Here is a 15,757-nt window from a genome sequence, read left to right on the forward strand (position 1 = left end):
CTCCCTCAACACTAACCCTCCGACAGTGCGGCGCTCCCTCAGCACTGACCCTCCGACAGTTCGGCACTCCCTCAGCACTGACCCTCCGACAGTGCGGCATTCCCTCAACACTGACCCTCCGACAGTGCGGCACTCCCTCAGCACTGACCCTCCGACAGTGCTGCACTCCCTCAGCACTGACCCTCCGACAGTGCGGTGCTCCCTCAGCACTGACCCTCCGACAAATAAAGCCAAATAACCTGTTACATTCTTTGTAATTAGTCATTTCTCAAATATCGCATTAGAAAGACATGGTAGCAGCAATTGTTAATCGAACGATAAAATGTTCCACAGCACAGAAAGAGGCTATTCAGCCCATCGTACCTTTGCCAGCTGAATAAACTAGTCCCTATTCTAATCCCATTTCCCAGCCCCCGGACCGTGACCTTGCAGGTTTCAGTGTTTCAGGAGCAGATCCAGGTTCCTTTTCAATGAATCAAGGGTTTCTGCCTGAACCACCAAACATAGCGGTCAATTCCAGAGACCACACACCCCACCCCCGACCCCTACCCTCCAGAGGGAAGGTTTTCCTCAGGTCCCCTCTGATGATAGGCTTTTCTCTCCTTCCCACCTGTATTTCAATGGTGTCACTGGTGGGTCCATCAATGACAATCTCCTCTGTGTCCGGTAGTTTCTGTTGTGTCAGGTACAGCCGGTACTCGATCTTGTTGTCCTCCAGGCTGCTCGGGTACGAGACATTGAGTGAAATTTTCTGGGTCCCGGCCACAATGTACTGACCTTTAATCTTAACCCCTGTAACAACGACCATAACAATTTGTATTCATAGAGTACCTTCAATATCCCAAATCTTTTCATAGAGAGATTAAACTTGATATCTACAAAGTGATTATGTTACTGAACATGGAATCCAGAGGCCTGGATTCATTAGGAATTCAATTGTTCAAGTTGGAACATGAGCTCAGGTCCCATCGTGTTGGGGACATCAAGTTCCATTAATTAAATAAATTGGGAAAACACAAATTTCTTCAGTGAGGGCCAGCCTAAAACTACCAAATTGTCACAGAATCCAGATCTGGCTCCTTTTGGAAAAGGAATTCTGCTGTTGTAACCCAGCCTGGCCTACACATGACTCCAGGCCCACAGCAATGTGGTTGACTCCTCACAGCCCTCTGAAATAGCTGAGCAGGCCTTTCGGTTCTCTTTAGGAATGTGGCTCACCACCCCACCCTCTCAACGGCGATTAGTGATAAAAGCTGGTCTTGCCAGAAACCCTCACATTCCATGAATAAATTCTAAAAAAGCCACAACAAGAATTGTTGGGACAGGTGACCCAAGCTTGTTTAAAGAGCTAGGCGTTAAGGTTGTTTGAAAGGAGGATTCAGAGGTTGAAAGGTCGAGAGGTTTAAGGAGAGAATTGCAGAGTTTGGAGCTCAGTCAACTGCGGCACAGTCATCAACGAGGGGTGATAGAAATCAGGGAAGTTCAAGGTCCTGAACTGGAGGAGCACAGACAGGTCAGAGGTTTGAGGAGCTGCAGGTAGTTATGGAGATAGAGAGGAGCAAGTTTTACCCACTCTGTTTCTACTCGATATGACCAACTGTGGTTTTAAATTGCCAGTGACAAGGGTCCTGTCCCAAGCTGCCAGGCTCTCAGTTAGATTTATGGCCAGCTATGGTCCGGGACATTCCATAATGATACCCTCCTCCTGTTGCTTAGATACCCTCGGTTCACTCTGCACATCAGTGTTGTAGGGGGAGGTGCAGGCTTTAATCTTCTTCAGATCTCCACGTTATGAAAAGGATATTGAAATACTGAAGAAGGTGCACATAAGATTCACAAGGATGTTATTACAGCTGAGAGAATATGCTTCCCGGGAAGTGCAGAGTGGAAAGGAGAAGGCTGAGGGGTAACCTGTTGGTGAAGTGCTTTGATGTGCAAGATCCAGAGATGTTTCAACATCCAAAGCTGGCCACCAATATAATACTGTCACTCATCAATCTAATTGGGAATTTAGAGATACTTCTTTATCCAAAGAGAAGATGGAACTGAAACATCATAGAATCCCTCCAGTGTGGAAACAGACCCTTCGGACTAACAAGTCCACACTGACCCTTGAAGCATCCCACCCAGACCCATCCCACTATAACCCACCTAACCTACAGACCCCTGAACACTATGGGCAATTTAGCATAGCCAATCCACCTAAACTGCACATCTTTGGACTGTGGGAGGAAACCAGAGTACCCGGGGGAAACCCGTGCAGACACAGGGAGAATACGCAAACTCCACACAGACAGTCGCCCGAGGGTGGAATTGAACCCAGGTCCCTGGCGCTGTGAGGCAGCACTGCTAACCACTGAGCCACCGTGCCGCCCCAAAGGGAAACAAAAAACATCCAAAGGGAACTGATGCATTCTTTCACACCTTTGTTTAAGAAGAGTCTCGGCCTTAAAAATATTCGAGGACTCTGTTTCCATGACCTTTATCAGGACGATAATTCCCAAAAACTCACAGGGGGAAAAAGAAAACCAAAGAAAATCAACTCATCTCTGTTTTAAATGTACAACTGTCAATTTTAAACAGTGACCCTTAGTCTGGATTCTCCCTTAACAACAAACATCCTCTCAACATCCACCCTCTTAATGCCCTCCGAACCTTATCATTAACTTAACAAGCAAGTCCTGTTGATTACCCTGAATGTGTCCAAGTGTCGTGCTGTAACGTCATAAAAATAGTTTCAAACATTTTCCCTGTGACAGGTGTTAAACTAACTGGCCTGGAGTTTTCTCCTTTCTGGCTCCCTCCCTTTTTCAATAAAGGAGTTACATTTGCTATCTTCCAATCTAAAGGGACAGTTCCGAATCAAGGCAGTTTGGAAAATTATAGGCACTAGCTCACTAGCCATTTATTTAAGATCTCCGGATGAAATCCATCAGCAGCCAGGCACTTGTCAGCCCATAGCTCCAACAACTTTCTTTAGTGAAAAATTCTGAGGGGAGATCCCACAATCCATTTATTAAACAAGATAAGAAGAGCATCAAGCTTAAGGAAATAGCATGTCACTGTGCAAATGTGAGTGGCAGGTCAGAAGACAAAGACCAACAGGTAATAACTGAAAGATTAATCAGGGCTAATAAATTACACCATGAGAGGAAGCCAGCTAGAAACGCAAAAACAAATAACAAGAGTTTCTATTGGAATCTAAAAAGGAAAGGATTAATTAAAACGAGGGTTGTACCTATAGAGGGGTTGAGAATGGGGAATGAATAGTAGATAATAGAGAAATGGCAGACGTTATGGATAATTATTTTCCTTCTATCTTCACCACAGAGAGTGCCAACAAAAATAATCAAAATAATACTAGAGTAACACTGGACGTTTAAGGAAGAGAGCAACTTGGAGAAATTATTATTACTAGAAATGTGGTATCTCCAGGATTAGAATCCTTTGAAGGAGTATCATGCACTGTGGATAAAGGGGAGCCCATTGATATCCTGTACGTGGATTTCCAGAAGACATTTGACAATGTTCCACATAAAAGTTATTGTGCAAGGTAGGAGCTCATGGTACAGATGGTAAATCCCAGCATGGATAGAAGACTGGCTGGCTGGCAGAAAACAGAGAGGATATATAAATGGGTCTTTGTCTGATTGGCAGGATGTGACAAGTGGGGTCCTGCAGGGTTCTGGACCTTAACGTTTTACAGTTTACATCAATGACTTGGATGAGGGGAAACTATTAATCCGAACAATTAATCCAGGAAACTCAGCTAATGTTTTGGGGACCCAAGTTTGAATTCTACCACAGCAAATAGTGGAATTTGAATTCAATTTAAAAAAATCTGGAATTGAGAGTCTACTGGTGACCACAAATCCATTGTTCATTGTTGGAAAAACCCATCCAGTTCACTAATGTCCTTTAGGGAAGGAAACTGCCATCCTTACCTGGTCTGGCCTACATCACTCCAGACCCACAGCAATGTGGTTGACCGTTAACTGCCCTTTGGGGAATTAGGGATAGGGCAATAAATGCTGGCCTGGCCATTGACAGCCCCATCCCATGAATAAAAAAAAACTAATAGGCCAATGCCTTCCCGATCCACTAATGTGATCTAATGAAACCCTTTTTCTGGTTCTGGTCCTGATCATTCCTGATCAAAGCTGGGTGTAGGGTCTCACAGAAAGGTCTCCTTTTTAAATCCTGTCAAACTGAACATTCTGGTTTCCTTACCAAGATGGGAGAACACAGCCTGGGTGTTGGAGACTCGAACACTTGTAGACCGAGGTGGGACTGTGAGAAAAGTGACATAAGCTGTAATTCAAAAGAAAAGCATCATCATTTATTGAGGTGCACTCACTGAAGGGAGCAGAAATGAAAAATACACTCTTCCCCACCGAGCCCTCAGTTAAACCCCAATTAAACTCAGCTCCCAACATTTCATTCAGATCTCGTAGCCCCATCCTTGTGTAACTGAAGACAGAGAGGAGAGAAGCTAATTGGTGATGGAATGCATTCATATTCTTGGAAGGTTAGAAGAATGAGAGATGATCTCGTTGAAATATCTTGAATTCTTTGAGGTAGATGGGGATAGATGTTGAGATGGTGTTTGCCCAGGTTAGAGAGTCTAGGGCATGGGGACAGTGTGACAGGATGGTCATTACAACTGAAGTGGAGAGAAACTGTTTAGTTCGGAAGATTGGAAATCTAAAATTCTCCACCCTAAATGGCTGTGGACACACAGTCATTGAGCATGTTCAAAGCAGGATCAAATCAACAGATTTTTGAGCACTAAGGAAATCGAAGGATGTGGGGATTGAGTAGGTAACAGGCTCAAGGGGTGAAGGAAACTACTTCTGATGCTGTAATGCTCCAACTCCAAAGCTGATCTCTTCGAGAAGGGATAGTGATTATGACAACAGATTGTAGAGAATAGAGATTTCAGGGTAATGTAATTGAGGTGTTTAAGATGATTAAAGGGTTCAACCAGGTAGCTGGAAATAAACTGTTTCCTCTGGTTTGGGGCAAGGATGGGCACGGAGGAGTCTAGAACAGGAGCAGAACCTTAAAACTTGAGCCAGACCGTTCAGGAATGATGTCAGAAAACACTGGGGGAGTAAAAGTCTGGAACTCCCTCTCTACAAAAGCTGCAGAGACTCGGTTCAACCAAAACTTTGAAATCTGGGATTGATAGATTCTTGTTTGGCAAGGGCATTCAGGTTTACAGAAGTAAGATGGACTAATGGAGCTGAAGCACAGATCAGCCAGGGTCAAAATGGATTGATGGAAAAAGCTCAATTAGCCGAATGACCTGCTTTAGTTCCTCCTCCATCCCCATCTGCTGGCTCCTGCTTGAAGGTGTGTGTATGGATTTTGGACAAGAATAGGATAGGACTGGGATGTATGTTGCAACTCAAGATCTGAAATTGGAAATTTAGCCTAAGACTGGGTCAAAATCCTGAAACTCTCTCACTAACAGCACTATACCTCTATACCCCTAGGACTTCAGTGGGTTAAGAAGGCAGCTCACTGTCACCTTTCCAAGAGAAATTAAGGATGGACAATAAATATTGACTTAGTCAGTGACACGCACGTCCCATGAATGAAGAAAAATCTTGGTGTGAGGTTTCAGGTTGTGACAATTCTCTGTCCTCCTACCCTGGGAGGTAATGGAACAGAATAAGAAGCGATAATTCTGGCCAGTTTTTTACAATGGTCTTGTCAGTGCTGGTTACCTCTGGGGATACCCTTCTTGTAGGAGCCGACTAGTTCTCGGCAGCTGGAATTATTGCCTCCACACACCCGACAATTGTCCAGTATCTGGCCAGAATCCAACTTTCCATCACAGCCAAATATCTGCAAAATGACCATGTACAACAGAATCAGTAACACAAGAAATAAAATCATGGACTTCAATGCAACTGCGGCATGTCCACAATGACTCTTACCAATTTTTATAGATGCACCACAGAAATGGATGCATCATAGCTTGGCTTGGCAACTGCTCTGCCCAAGGCCACAAGAAGTGACAGAAAGTCGTGAACATAGCCCAGTCAACCACAACTTTCTTCCATTGACTCTGTCTATATTTGCTGCTGCCTTGAGAAAGCAGCCAACGTTATCAAAGAGCCCTGACACTCTGATTATAATCTCTTCCACCCTCTTCGGTTGGGCAGACGATTCAAAAGTTTGAAAATACGTACCAACAGATTTAAGAACAGCTTCTTTCCCACTGTTATCAGTGTTATGAATGGATCTCTCATATATTAGAGTTCATCTTTCTCTGCACCATCTCCATAGCTGTAACACTATATTCTGCATTCTGTTCGCTTACCCTGATGTTTTATGCAAGGTATGATTTGTCAGAATAGCATGCAAAACAATACTTTTCACTGTATCTCAGTATGTGACAATAATAAATGAAAGCAAATCAAATCAAAGATTCTAAAATACAGAGGGAGGGACACAGAAGGCAAGACATTGGGAATCAAAACCAATGCATGAGAGATGGTAGATGTGAGGCACAGAGAGTAAGGGGCATGGAGAGTGAGGGACATAGAATGAGAAAGGTTGGACACAAGGATAGTGTGTAAGGGAGGCTGGAAGTGAGGGGCACAGGTAGTTAGCAGTACTGGGAATGAGGGACACTGGAGGTGAGGGACACTGGGGGTGAGGGGCTGAGAGTGAGATGCTGGGCACAAGCTAAGTGTCACATGAGGGTCTCACAGCAATGTTGAGGGATTAAACTGGTGCTCAGTATTTACCCTACAACGTCCTGTGACACACAGTTTATACGATGGTGCTGTCTCTGGATCACTTATCTCACACCTGGTCCCATCCACAAAACTGTCCCCTCGGCTCACCATGAAACTTTTTCCTTCTGCTCGACACAAGTGCTTACACAGCACATTACCTGGGAACAGGCAAACAGAACAGCATCAATATCCAACAGCAGCTTAATCAGCATGATGAGAGTATGTACAACAGGAGGTTATCAAACAATAATACAGGTACAGAACTATTCCTTCCCAACAACAGTGATCAGACCAAGGTGTTATTGTACCAGGGTGGTTACAGATGGCACAGATTAAATAATAGAGGGGAAGTGGAGAGGAACATTTTTAAGAACCAGTTGTGATTTGCAATGCACTGTCAGAGGAAGGAGTTGAAGCAGATTCAATAGGAACTTCTTTTAAAATATAATTAAATAAATGTTTGAAATGAGAAATTTGCAAGGCTATGGGGAAACAGAAAGAGATACAGACAACTTTTTCAAAGAACAAGTTACAAAGAAAGACCAAATGGCCTCCTATCAGCATTTCACCCAAACAAGTATCTAATATTAATGTTACATAATTCATTCAGATTTTACCTTTTGCATAGCCAAGGGCAGGCAACCACTTGTAGTAAACTGGAACACTGGAGGATTGGTAGAGAGGCTGAGAATTGGTGTCAGAACACTGTGTAGCCATAAAATCCAACTGAGTTCCCTGGCAGGGCTGCAAAAGGAATAGGAGGGGGGAAACAGCACATAACCATGAGAAGTACTTGAAGCAAGAGCAGTGCAGCCATCCTTTAGACAATTACTAACGTCACCCTGTCTGTACCAAACATTCCAGGGTAGGGACAGGATGGGGTTAAATACAGTCTCCCTCTACACTGTCCCATCAAACACTCCCTGGACAGGGACAGCATAGAGTTAGATATAGGGTAAAGCTGTTCCGTCAAATAATCTCAGAATACAGCACAGGGTTAGGACTTCAGCCTGACCTATCTACCTTGGTATAATCCCTAATTCTGCACAGACAGAACTAGTTTCCAAGGCAAGCCCGAAGCTGAAGGTCCGCAATCTATCACTTCCTTGTCCCATTACTGCATTTTAACTGTTTTACCCAGTTTCTGACATGGTTACTCAGATTTTTTTTTCTATATTGAATTCAAAATAAAAAGATCCATCAACCAGTTTTTTTGAATAAACAACAAAATTATCGATTTATTGCGAAAGCGAGTTTTATTTGCCAAAGTGATAAAGCTGGTTAATACAATTTGAAAATGCATGCACGCACAAAGTTGCACTCATTCACACCGGGAACATGAGGAAAATGGATCTCTCTCTCTCTCTCTCTCTCACCCCCCACACCACCCTCCCCCCCACACACCCCCTTCGTCCCCCTCCCTGGAGAGATCCATTTGGGGAAAAAAAACACTTTCAGTCAATGATGGTTAGTTCTGGAAGGCTGAAGGATAAGGGTTGCAATGTTTACTGTTGATCTGGTGTTCTAGCTTTTGTAGATGGGTGTCACCAAGTGTTGGCAGTTGTCTCTGGAATCTTTACATACACTGTATTGAGGATATTTCCAGACGTTCTTCAAGAGAGTAATCAGGCTTCACATTAGAATTTGTTGTCAGAAACAGGAGAGCTGTGTTGGTGAGCTCTTTTCCTCAGCAGGCTGGTCAGAAACTACTCCAAACAATCTCCAAAGCAGAAACTGGAGTCTAACACTCAAACACACAGGCTGGTGGTCTCCAGCAAACAAAGAGTTATCACAAACTATGTGACTACCAAGAAATTCCTTGTTTAAAACAATTGTTCCAGTGTCCTCTCAGTGGTTTCTTTAAAAATAAAATGCAGTGTCACTATACAGTCAGTTCTGCTATAACATGATGGTTGCGTTCCTGTGCAACATCGCATTGTAGAAAATTGTGCTATAGAAATAACGGGGCCTATGGGAAAAGTGGGGTTAGGGGCAGACCACCAAAAAATATCACTCAAAATGGCTCAAAAATCACTCAAAAGCCTAACACAAAGGATAAAACAGTTTGAATAAATGTTTAATTCATTTCTAATAATGAAGTAAAAGTAAATGTAACACCTTACCCTGAAAAAAATGTCAATGTGACTTGATGGTGGAGAAGGATTTGAGGTTGGGGGTGAGGGTCATTGTCATCATCAACATCACCTTTAGGTGCAGTTGTGGTTGCAGGGTTAGGGCGAGAAATAGTTAATCCAGGAACGGATGGCTGTGGTTCATTGCCTTTTCACTGTTTCTTGGGGGTTGGCTTAAAACAGACATCCAATTTTTGCTGCTTTGCCCTTTTTCTTCTTTCATGAAGAAGCTGTTCACAGTGTGCCAAGTAAGATTTTATCCATGAACTGCTACGCTGCTGCATTCTGCATTGTAATCATTGTCCTCTAAGAGCTGCAACTGCTTCTCAATTTCCCTCAGGATAGAAGACAAAACAGAAGTAAAAAGCTCTCGTGGTGCTGCATCCTGGAGTTCACTTTCTTCACCTCCAGCTTCCAATTCCCCCTCAGCGACAAGTTGTTGTAGATCAGCTGTAAAGAGGTCTTCACAGTGGGACTCAAGCAGCTCTTCAACATCCTCACTCTCCACTTCTTCAAATCCAACTTGCTTTGCAAGATCAATACAATGTTCTTTGATTCTTGGGAGCTCATCTGACAGATCAAAGCCTTTAAAATCTTGAAAATAATCTGGGAGAAGCTTCTGCGAAACTGCATGCAAGCAGTCCTTACTGACATCACCCCAGGGCTGCAAGATAATGTCAACTGCATTCTTGATGTTAAAGCGCTTCCAAAATTGAAGAACACTGTCCTTATCCCCCTCAGTGGCTGCAATCAGCCTCTTAAATATGTTCCTTAAATAATAAGCTTTAAAAGCTGCTATTGCACCTTGGTCCATGGTTGAAGGAGAGAGGTTGTGTTTGGGGGCGGAAATAGCACTTTGATGTTTTCAGAAAGCTCACCAATGTTGGGAGGATAGCTTGGCACATTATGCAGGATAAGAATCTTGACATCCAAGTATTTTTCCCTGCAATGCTTTCTGAAAACATCTTCCAAAACATTAACAATAAGGTCAGAAAAAATTTGTCCCGTCATCAAACCTCTTTTGCTTGACCTAAAGTAGATGCTTAGAGTAGACTTAAGGTAACCTTCGAAGACTCGCGGGTTGGCAGAATGTTACACCACCACAGGCTTAAGTTTTAAGTCTCCATTGGCGTTGGCACCCAGCAGCAGAGTCGTATGATCCCTTGTCATCTTAAAGCCTGAAGCATGTCCTTAATTCATAGAAATGCAGGTTCTTGATGGCATTCACTGCCTTTATAAACCTGTCTCATTCAGACTGAAAATTTGTTCTAAGTTGTAGCCTTGTTCGTCAATTAATTTTTTTACTTTGGGAGGAAATGCTATCACATGCTCCTTGCCTGCGCTGGCAGCTTCACCACATAACTTTACCTTACAAAAAGCGTAGCGGTTCTTCAAACCAGCAAACCAGCCACTGCCAGCACGAAAAGCAGGCACACCTGCAGGATTTTCAGCTCTTTTTTTGTTAGAGCTTCATAAATTGATAAGGCTTTCTCTTTTATGGTGAGAAAGGTGGTCCCAGATCGCTTTTTTGTTTGATCTTCTACCCACGCACTTAGAAGCCGGTCCATCTCCTCACGTTCCTTTGTCGGTGACCTCATAGATTGCTAGCACTCAAACTTGTTCCGGCAATACAGCTTGCTTTAATCTTTTCTGCATTGTCTCTAATGATGCGTAAGGTAGAGTCCTTTATTCCTGTCACACAAATTACATCACGTTCTCCCATTACACTCAAAATGCTTTATAACATCTAGCTTTTCTTCCTGTGTTATAGCCTTTCTTTTACGTTCAACACCCACAATTATATCACCAGGGAGCTTCTAGCTAACATTCTTGTCATTTTGTCCTCACATTTTTGTGGGTAACACAATAGAATTTGCAAAAATACCCGAAAATCACAGGGTACTGTACCTCTCACAGAAAACACTTCAGGACAACGTTTGAGAAATGATCATGTGATGGCGGTGCACAGACTTTTTAACATTGTACATGCTCGGATAAAGCCCGCAAAACAACCATGTGATGTCAATGCGCACTCCTCCGCACACTGATGGAGTTGCGTTACAGAAATAGCGTTCCCCTATTCATCAGTCACATTATCGCCAATTTGCATTGCTGGAACATGCGTTATAGCAGAACCAACTGTACTGGTGGGAATAGTGCAGTGGAAATCAAGCTCCACTATTCCAGTATTTGTCATTACAAATGTGAAATTTGGCCAGTTTATCTCTAGGATGGCTCTAATGACCTATTGTGAGCACTCCCTAAGACAAAGCAAACTTACATCAGATTTCATCAATAAGCAAGAAAAACCAAAACCTATTCATTGTAATAAACATATCCTCTAACATCTGGCAAAACAGATTGTTAATTACCAATTCAAATATAAACTATATTTCCTTTAGTTCCTAACATATACATGTTCATTCACATGTAGGATAAATAAATGAAACAAACAGTCTTTTGTTTAGGAATATTGCAGGCCAGAAAGGTACAAAGCTTGTGAACCAAAAGGGGTGGAAAATGAGGTCACTCCCTTCACAGTTTGTTTTTGATTTTTGGTGATAGTATCATGTTGCTGTCAGCTGAGACCCCGTCAATTTGGTAGCTGGTCCAGTTGAACTTAGGTCTCGGTTTGAATTTGAAGTTTTCTTTCTTTTTGCAAAGTCATCAAACCTTACTTCTTTTCTTGGATTTTTGGAGATTTGTAATGCAAGTTAAACCAATTCAAATCATATTGCCAGGCAGTTGTTAACTTTTACCATCTTACAGCAAAATTATTCTCTCTTGTGTAACCATGAAGTGACCATTATGGTTCCACTTTCCTTTGAGTTAAATGAAAAAAATTCAAACTTCCGTTTTCTGCTTTATATATGAATACAAAATATTTGTCACCTTTACAGCACAATCCACAATCCTTCAAAGCCAGGATCCTAAAAATTATTAAATGTGAAGCCTTCATAACATCTATTTGACTCTATTTTCATTCTCTGCTTAAATCCACTCTCAGAACAAAGAACAATACAGCACAAAAACAGGCCCTTCGGCCCTCCAAGCCTGTGACGACACATTTTGCCATTCCAAACTAAAACTGTCTTCACTTATAGAACCCTTGTCCCTATATTCCCTTCCTGTTCATGTACTTGTCCAGGTGCTTCTTGAATGTTGCTATTGTGTCTGCCTCCGCCACCTCCTCTGGCAGTGCATTCCAGGCACTCACCACCCTTTGTGTGAAAAACTTCCTGGGAATTTATTCTTCAACTTGATCACCCTTTCCCTGAATTCCTCTTTTACTCCAAACTCTCTCAGTATTCCTGTGATTTGATCCCCTTTCCACAGGGAACAAATTCCACAGATCTACTTATCAATTTCCTTCAGAATGTTACTTATTTTCATTTACGGGATGTGAGCATCATTGATGAGGTCAGCATTTATTGCTGATCACTAGTTACTCTGGAGAAGGTGGTGATGAACTGCTGCAGTCCATGTTGTGCATGGACACCCATTACTAGGGGGGACGTTCAAGGATTTTGACCAAGCAACAGTGAAGGAATGGCGATATATTTTCAAGTCAGGATGGTGAGTAACTTGGAGGGGAATTTACAGGCTGTGACAGTGTTCAGTTCTGAAGAGGAGTCATACTGGGTAAGGACTGTATTCACTGGGGTTTGGAAGGTTGAGGGGGTTCTCATAGAAAGCTATAAAATTCCAACAGGACTAAACAGGGTAAACACAGGAAAGATGTTCCTAATTGTGGGGGAAGTCCAGAACCAGCAATAACAGTCTAAAGATAAGGAGTAGGCCATTTAGGGCTGAGCTGAGGAGGAATGTCGTCACGCAGAATAGCAGCCTGTGGAATTCTCTGCCACAGAAAGTGGTTGACGCCAAAACATTAAATATGTTCAAGAAGGGATTAGATATAGTTCTTAAGGCTAAAAGGATCAAAGATATGGGCAAAAAGCAGGAACAGGGGTCTGAGTTGGATGATCAGCCATGCTCAAATGGGATGGTAGAGCAGGCTTGAAGGGTTGAATGGCCTATTTCTACTCCTATTTTCTAGTTTCTATGACCTGAAATGCTAACTCTATTTCTCTGTCCCCAGCTGCTGATAGACCTGTTGAGTTTCCCCAGCAATTCTCTGTGTTTGTTTCTGGTTTCCAGGATTTTGCCTTTATCACACGTGGTGATGTTCATGTGTATCTGCTGCCTTTACAACTTCAAATCTTCCCAATTTTATGAACTGGTCCTCTCAAGTTAAAGTTAGGCTTATGTCCATCTGCCCATGCTGTACCTGATTGGATGCCCTTTTGAATGTAAGCTGAGCGTGTATTCTGTGTGTTACCTTCCAGGAGCCTGTCTTTCTGATTCTGACACAATCCTCCGTACCTGTGTGTTGCACATGATGGCCTCCATATCCACTCCCTCGCATTTACGGCCACCGAAAGCAGGTCTAGAAAATCCAAATAAAACGTTATAATCAAAACGTTGGTCAAGTTGTCTGGTGATAAAATGCAAAATCACCACAATCTTATTAGACCATAGGGCTGCTCTCTCATTTGAGAGAGATGACTGGTGGTGGTTTAACCTGAGGGTCACCAAGCCTCAGGCGAGGGGAGAGGTTGAGAAAGAAAATCATTTCGTTGTAACCTCAGCCAGTGCAGGAACTGAACCCACACCATTGGCAAACCAGCCTTCCAACCAAACAAGCTAACCAGTCACATAAAGTGAGTAGCCCAGAGAGGGCTACACGCAGGCCAGCAGTCTCCAATCCGTCAACAAAACCCATTTATTTGGCACGTTTCATGTACTAAGATGCCCCAAAATTCTTTGTAAGAATGTAAAAAACAAAAGTTGACATGGTGCCAGATGAAAGAATTTAGGTGAGATCACTGAGCTATGTTTTAGAGGATTAAAGATAGAGGTGAAGAGGTTAAAGGAGGGAATTCCAGATACAGGGATCATTGGAGTAGTTCAAACTGAGGCTGATAGATTTTGTTCAGTATCAAGGGAAACAGAGCAAAGCTGATACATGTCAGTCACAGTTTCATTGGAAGGTGGAAATGGGGTTCAAGGGGCCAAACGGAAAGTTTCCGGCCCCATATTTTGCTCTCAGGAACTGTCCATTTACCTTGGATTGTTACAGTATCTGTGTCGGAGAATAACCCCTCCACCACAGCTTCGTGAACAGCTGCTGAACGGACTCCAACTAGACCAGGATCCATGAACAACTCCAATCACATCCAGGTCCCCAAGAGATGTGCAGCTCCTTTTCAAACACCACTGGTGATGGAAATAAGATTAGCTGTAAGTGTTTCCCATTCAACGAATTAGTTACACAAAGACAGGGGAAAACGTACATTTCTTTAGCACTTTTCATGACTCAGGGTTATGAATTGCTGTTGATGTGCTGTGTCTGTGATTCCAGAGGAAATGCACAAGCCAATTTACAGACAGTAAGATCGCACACACATCAAAGTGATAATATATTTCTTTACTGATGTTGACTGAGGGATTAACACTGATCATGATACCTGACAGAACTCAGCTGCCTGGCTTCACACAGAATCACTAGATCACTTATGTATATCTGAGAAGACAGATGAGGACTTGATTAAATGTCTCATCCAAACCAGCACATCCAAAAAGGCAGCACTGACCCTCCAACAGTGCGGTGCTCCCTCTGCACTGACCCTCTCATAGTGCAGCACTTCCTCAGCACTGCACTGACCCTCCAACAGTGCGACGCTCCCTCAGCACTGAACCTCCGACAGTGTGACGCTCCCTCAGCACTGAACCTCCGACAGTGCGGCTCTCCCTCAACACTGACCCTCCGACAGTGCGACGCTCCATCAGCACTGAACCACCGACACTGCAGCTCTCCCTCAGCACTGACCCTCCGACAGTGCAGCACTCCTTCAGCACTGACCCTCCGACAGTGTGGCGCTCCCATAGTACTGACCCTCCGACAGTGTGGCACTCCCTCAGCACTAACTTCCAACAGTGCGGCACTCCCTCAGCACTGACCCTCCGACAGTGCGGCGCTCCCTCTGCACTGACCCTCTCATAGTGCAGCACTTCCTCAGCACTGACCCTCTGACAGTGCGGCGCTCCCTCAGCACTGACCCTCCAACAGTGCAGCGCTCCCTCAGCACTGACCCTCTGACTGTGTGGCACTCTCTCAGTACTGACCCTCCGACAGTGTGGCACTCCCTCAGCACTGACCTTCAGACAGTGCGGCGCTCCCTGGGTATTGACGCTCTGACGGTGAAGTGCTCCGTTAGGAATGTCAGCCAGGATTAGGGGCTATTGATTTCAGAATGGGCATCAAACACCTGATTTTCTGCCTCAGAGAGATGAAGATTATCCACTAGCCCCTTTCACTGCCTGTTGACAGGATTCCAGCCTGGTGTTTACAATGGTTATTACAATCAATTGTACCTTGTTGGTGCCGCACTCTGTGCCATCCAGGAGGGGAATATACAAACGGGTGCACATGGTCGGATCTGCTGTATCTGTGTGACATGATAGAACATTGCACACATCCTGCGCAGAAACAAAAGAACCCATTATTTACTGACAGTGTGAATTATAACGGAGTTAAAAAACAGAGAAAATATGAGATCAATGTGAATTTCTCACAGACCCCTCTTCAATAGCAGCAGGACTGTTACAAGGTATAAGCATGTTCAGTGAGCAGCACTTGCCCAGTTCAAACGGAGACAGGACGGGGCTGTGTTTGAGAGATTTGAGTCAGTCCACAGAGTATGGCAGAGACTGAGCTGCGGTTGGAGACAGGATTCGGACTGAGATTTGGAAAATTGATGCAAGCCCACCTATAGTCCTCCGCATTCCCCCCACCCCCTACTCCTCTCTCTT

At 43.7% G+C, this 15,757-nt stretch overlaps 1 protein-coding gene across 1 annotated transcript in view; it reads right to left on the reverse strand.

The window, feature by feature from the left end:
• Positions 1–15,757, reverse strand: part of adamts13 (ADAM metallopeptidase with thrombospondin type 1 motif, 13) — a 38,185-nt gene that overhangs the window by 7,266 nt on the left and 15,162 nt on the right. The window contains exons 8-15 of the mRNA XM_048613422.1: positions 15,320–15,424; positions 14,010–14,161; positions 13,268–13,331; positions 7,370–7,496; positions 6,762–6,910; positions 5,733–5,853; positions 4,231–4,311; positions 611–792 (exon numbers count right to left, since the gene is read on the reverse strand). Of these exons, the coding sequence (XP_048469379.1) occupies positions 611–792; positions 4,231–4,311; positions 5,733–5,853; positions 6,762–6,910; positions 7,370–7,496; positions 13,268–13,331; positions 14,010–14,161; positions 15,320–15,424 (981 nt within the window). The remainder of the gene's footprint in view (positions 1–610; positions 793–4,230; positions 4,312–5,732; positions 5,854–6,761; positions 6,911–7,369; positions 7,497–13,267; positions 13,332–14,009; positions 14,162–15,319; positions 15,425–15,757) is intronic.

The sequence above is a fragment of the Rhincodon typus genome, chromosome 28 (assembly GCF_021869965.1).
Source record: "Rhincodon typus isolate 14 chromosome 28, sRhiTyp1.1, whole genome shotgun sequence".
NCBI classification, from domain to species: domain Eukaryota; kingdom Metazoa; phylum Chordata; class Chondrichthyes; order Orectolobiformes; family Rhincodontidae; genus Rhincodon; species Rhincodon typus.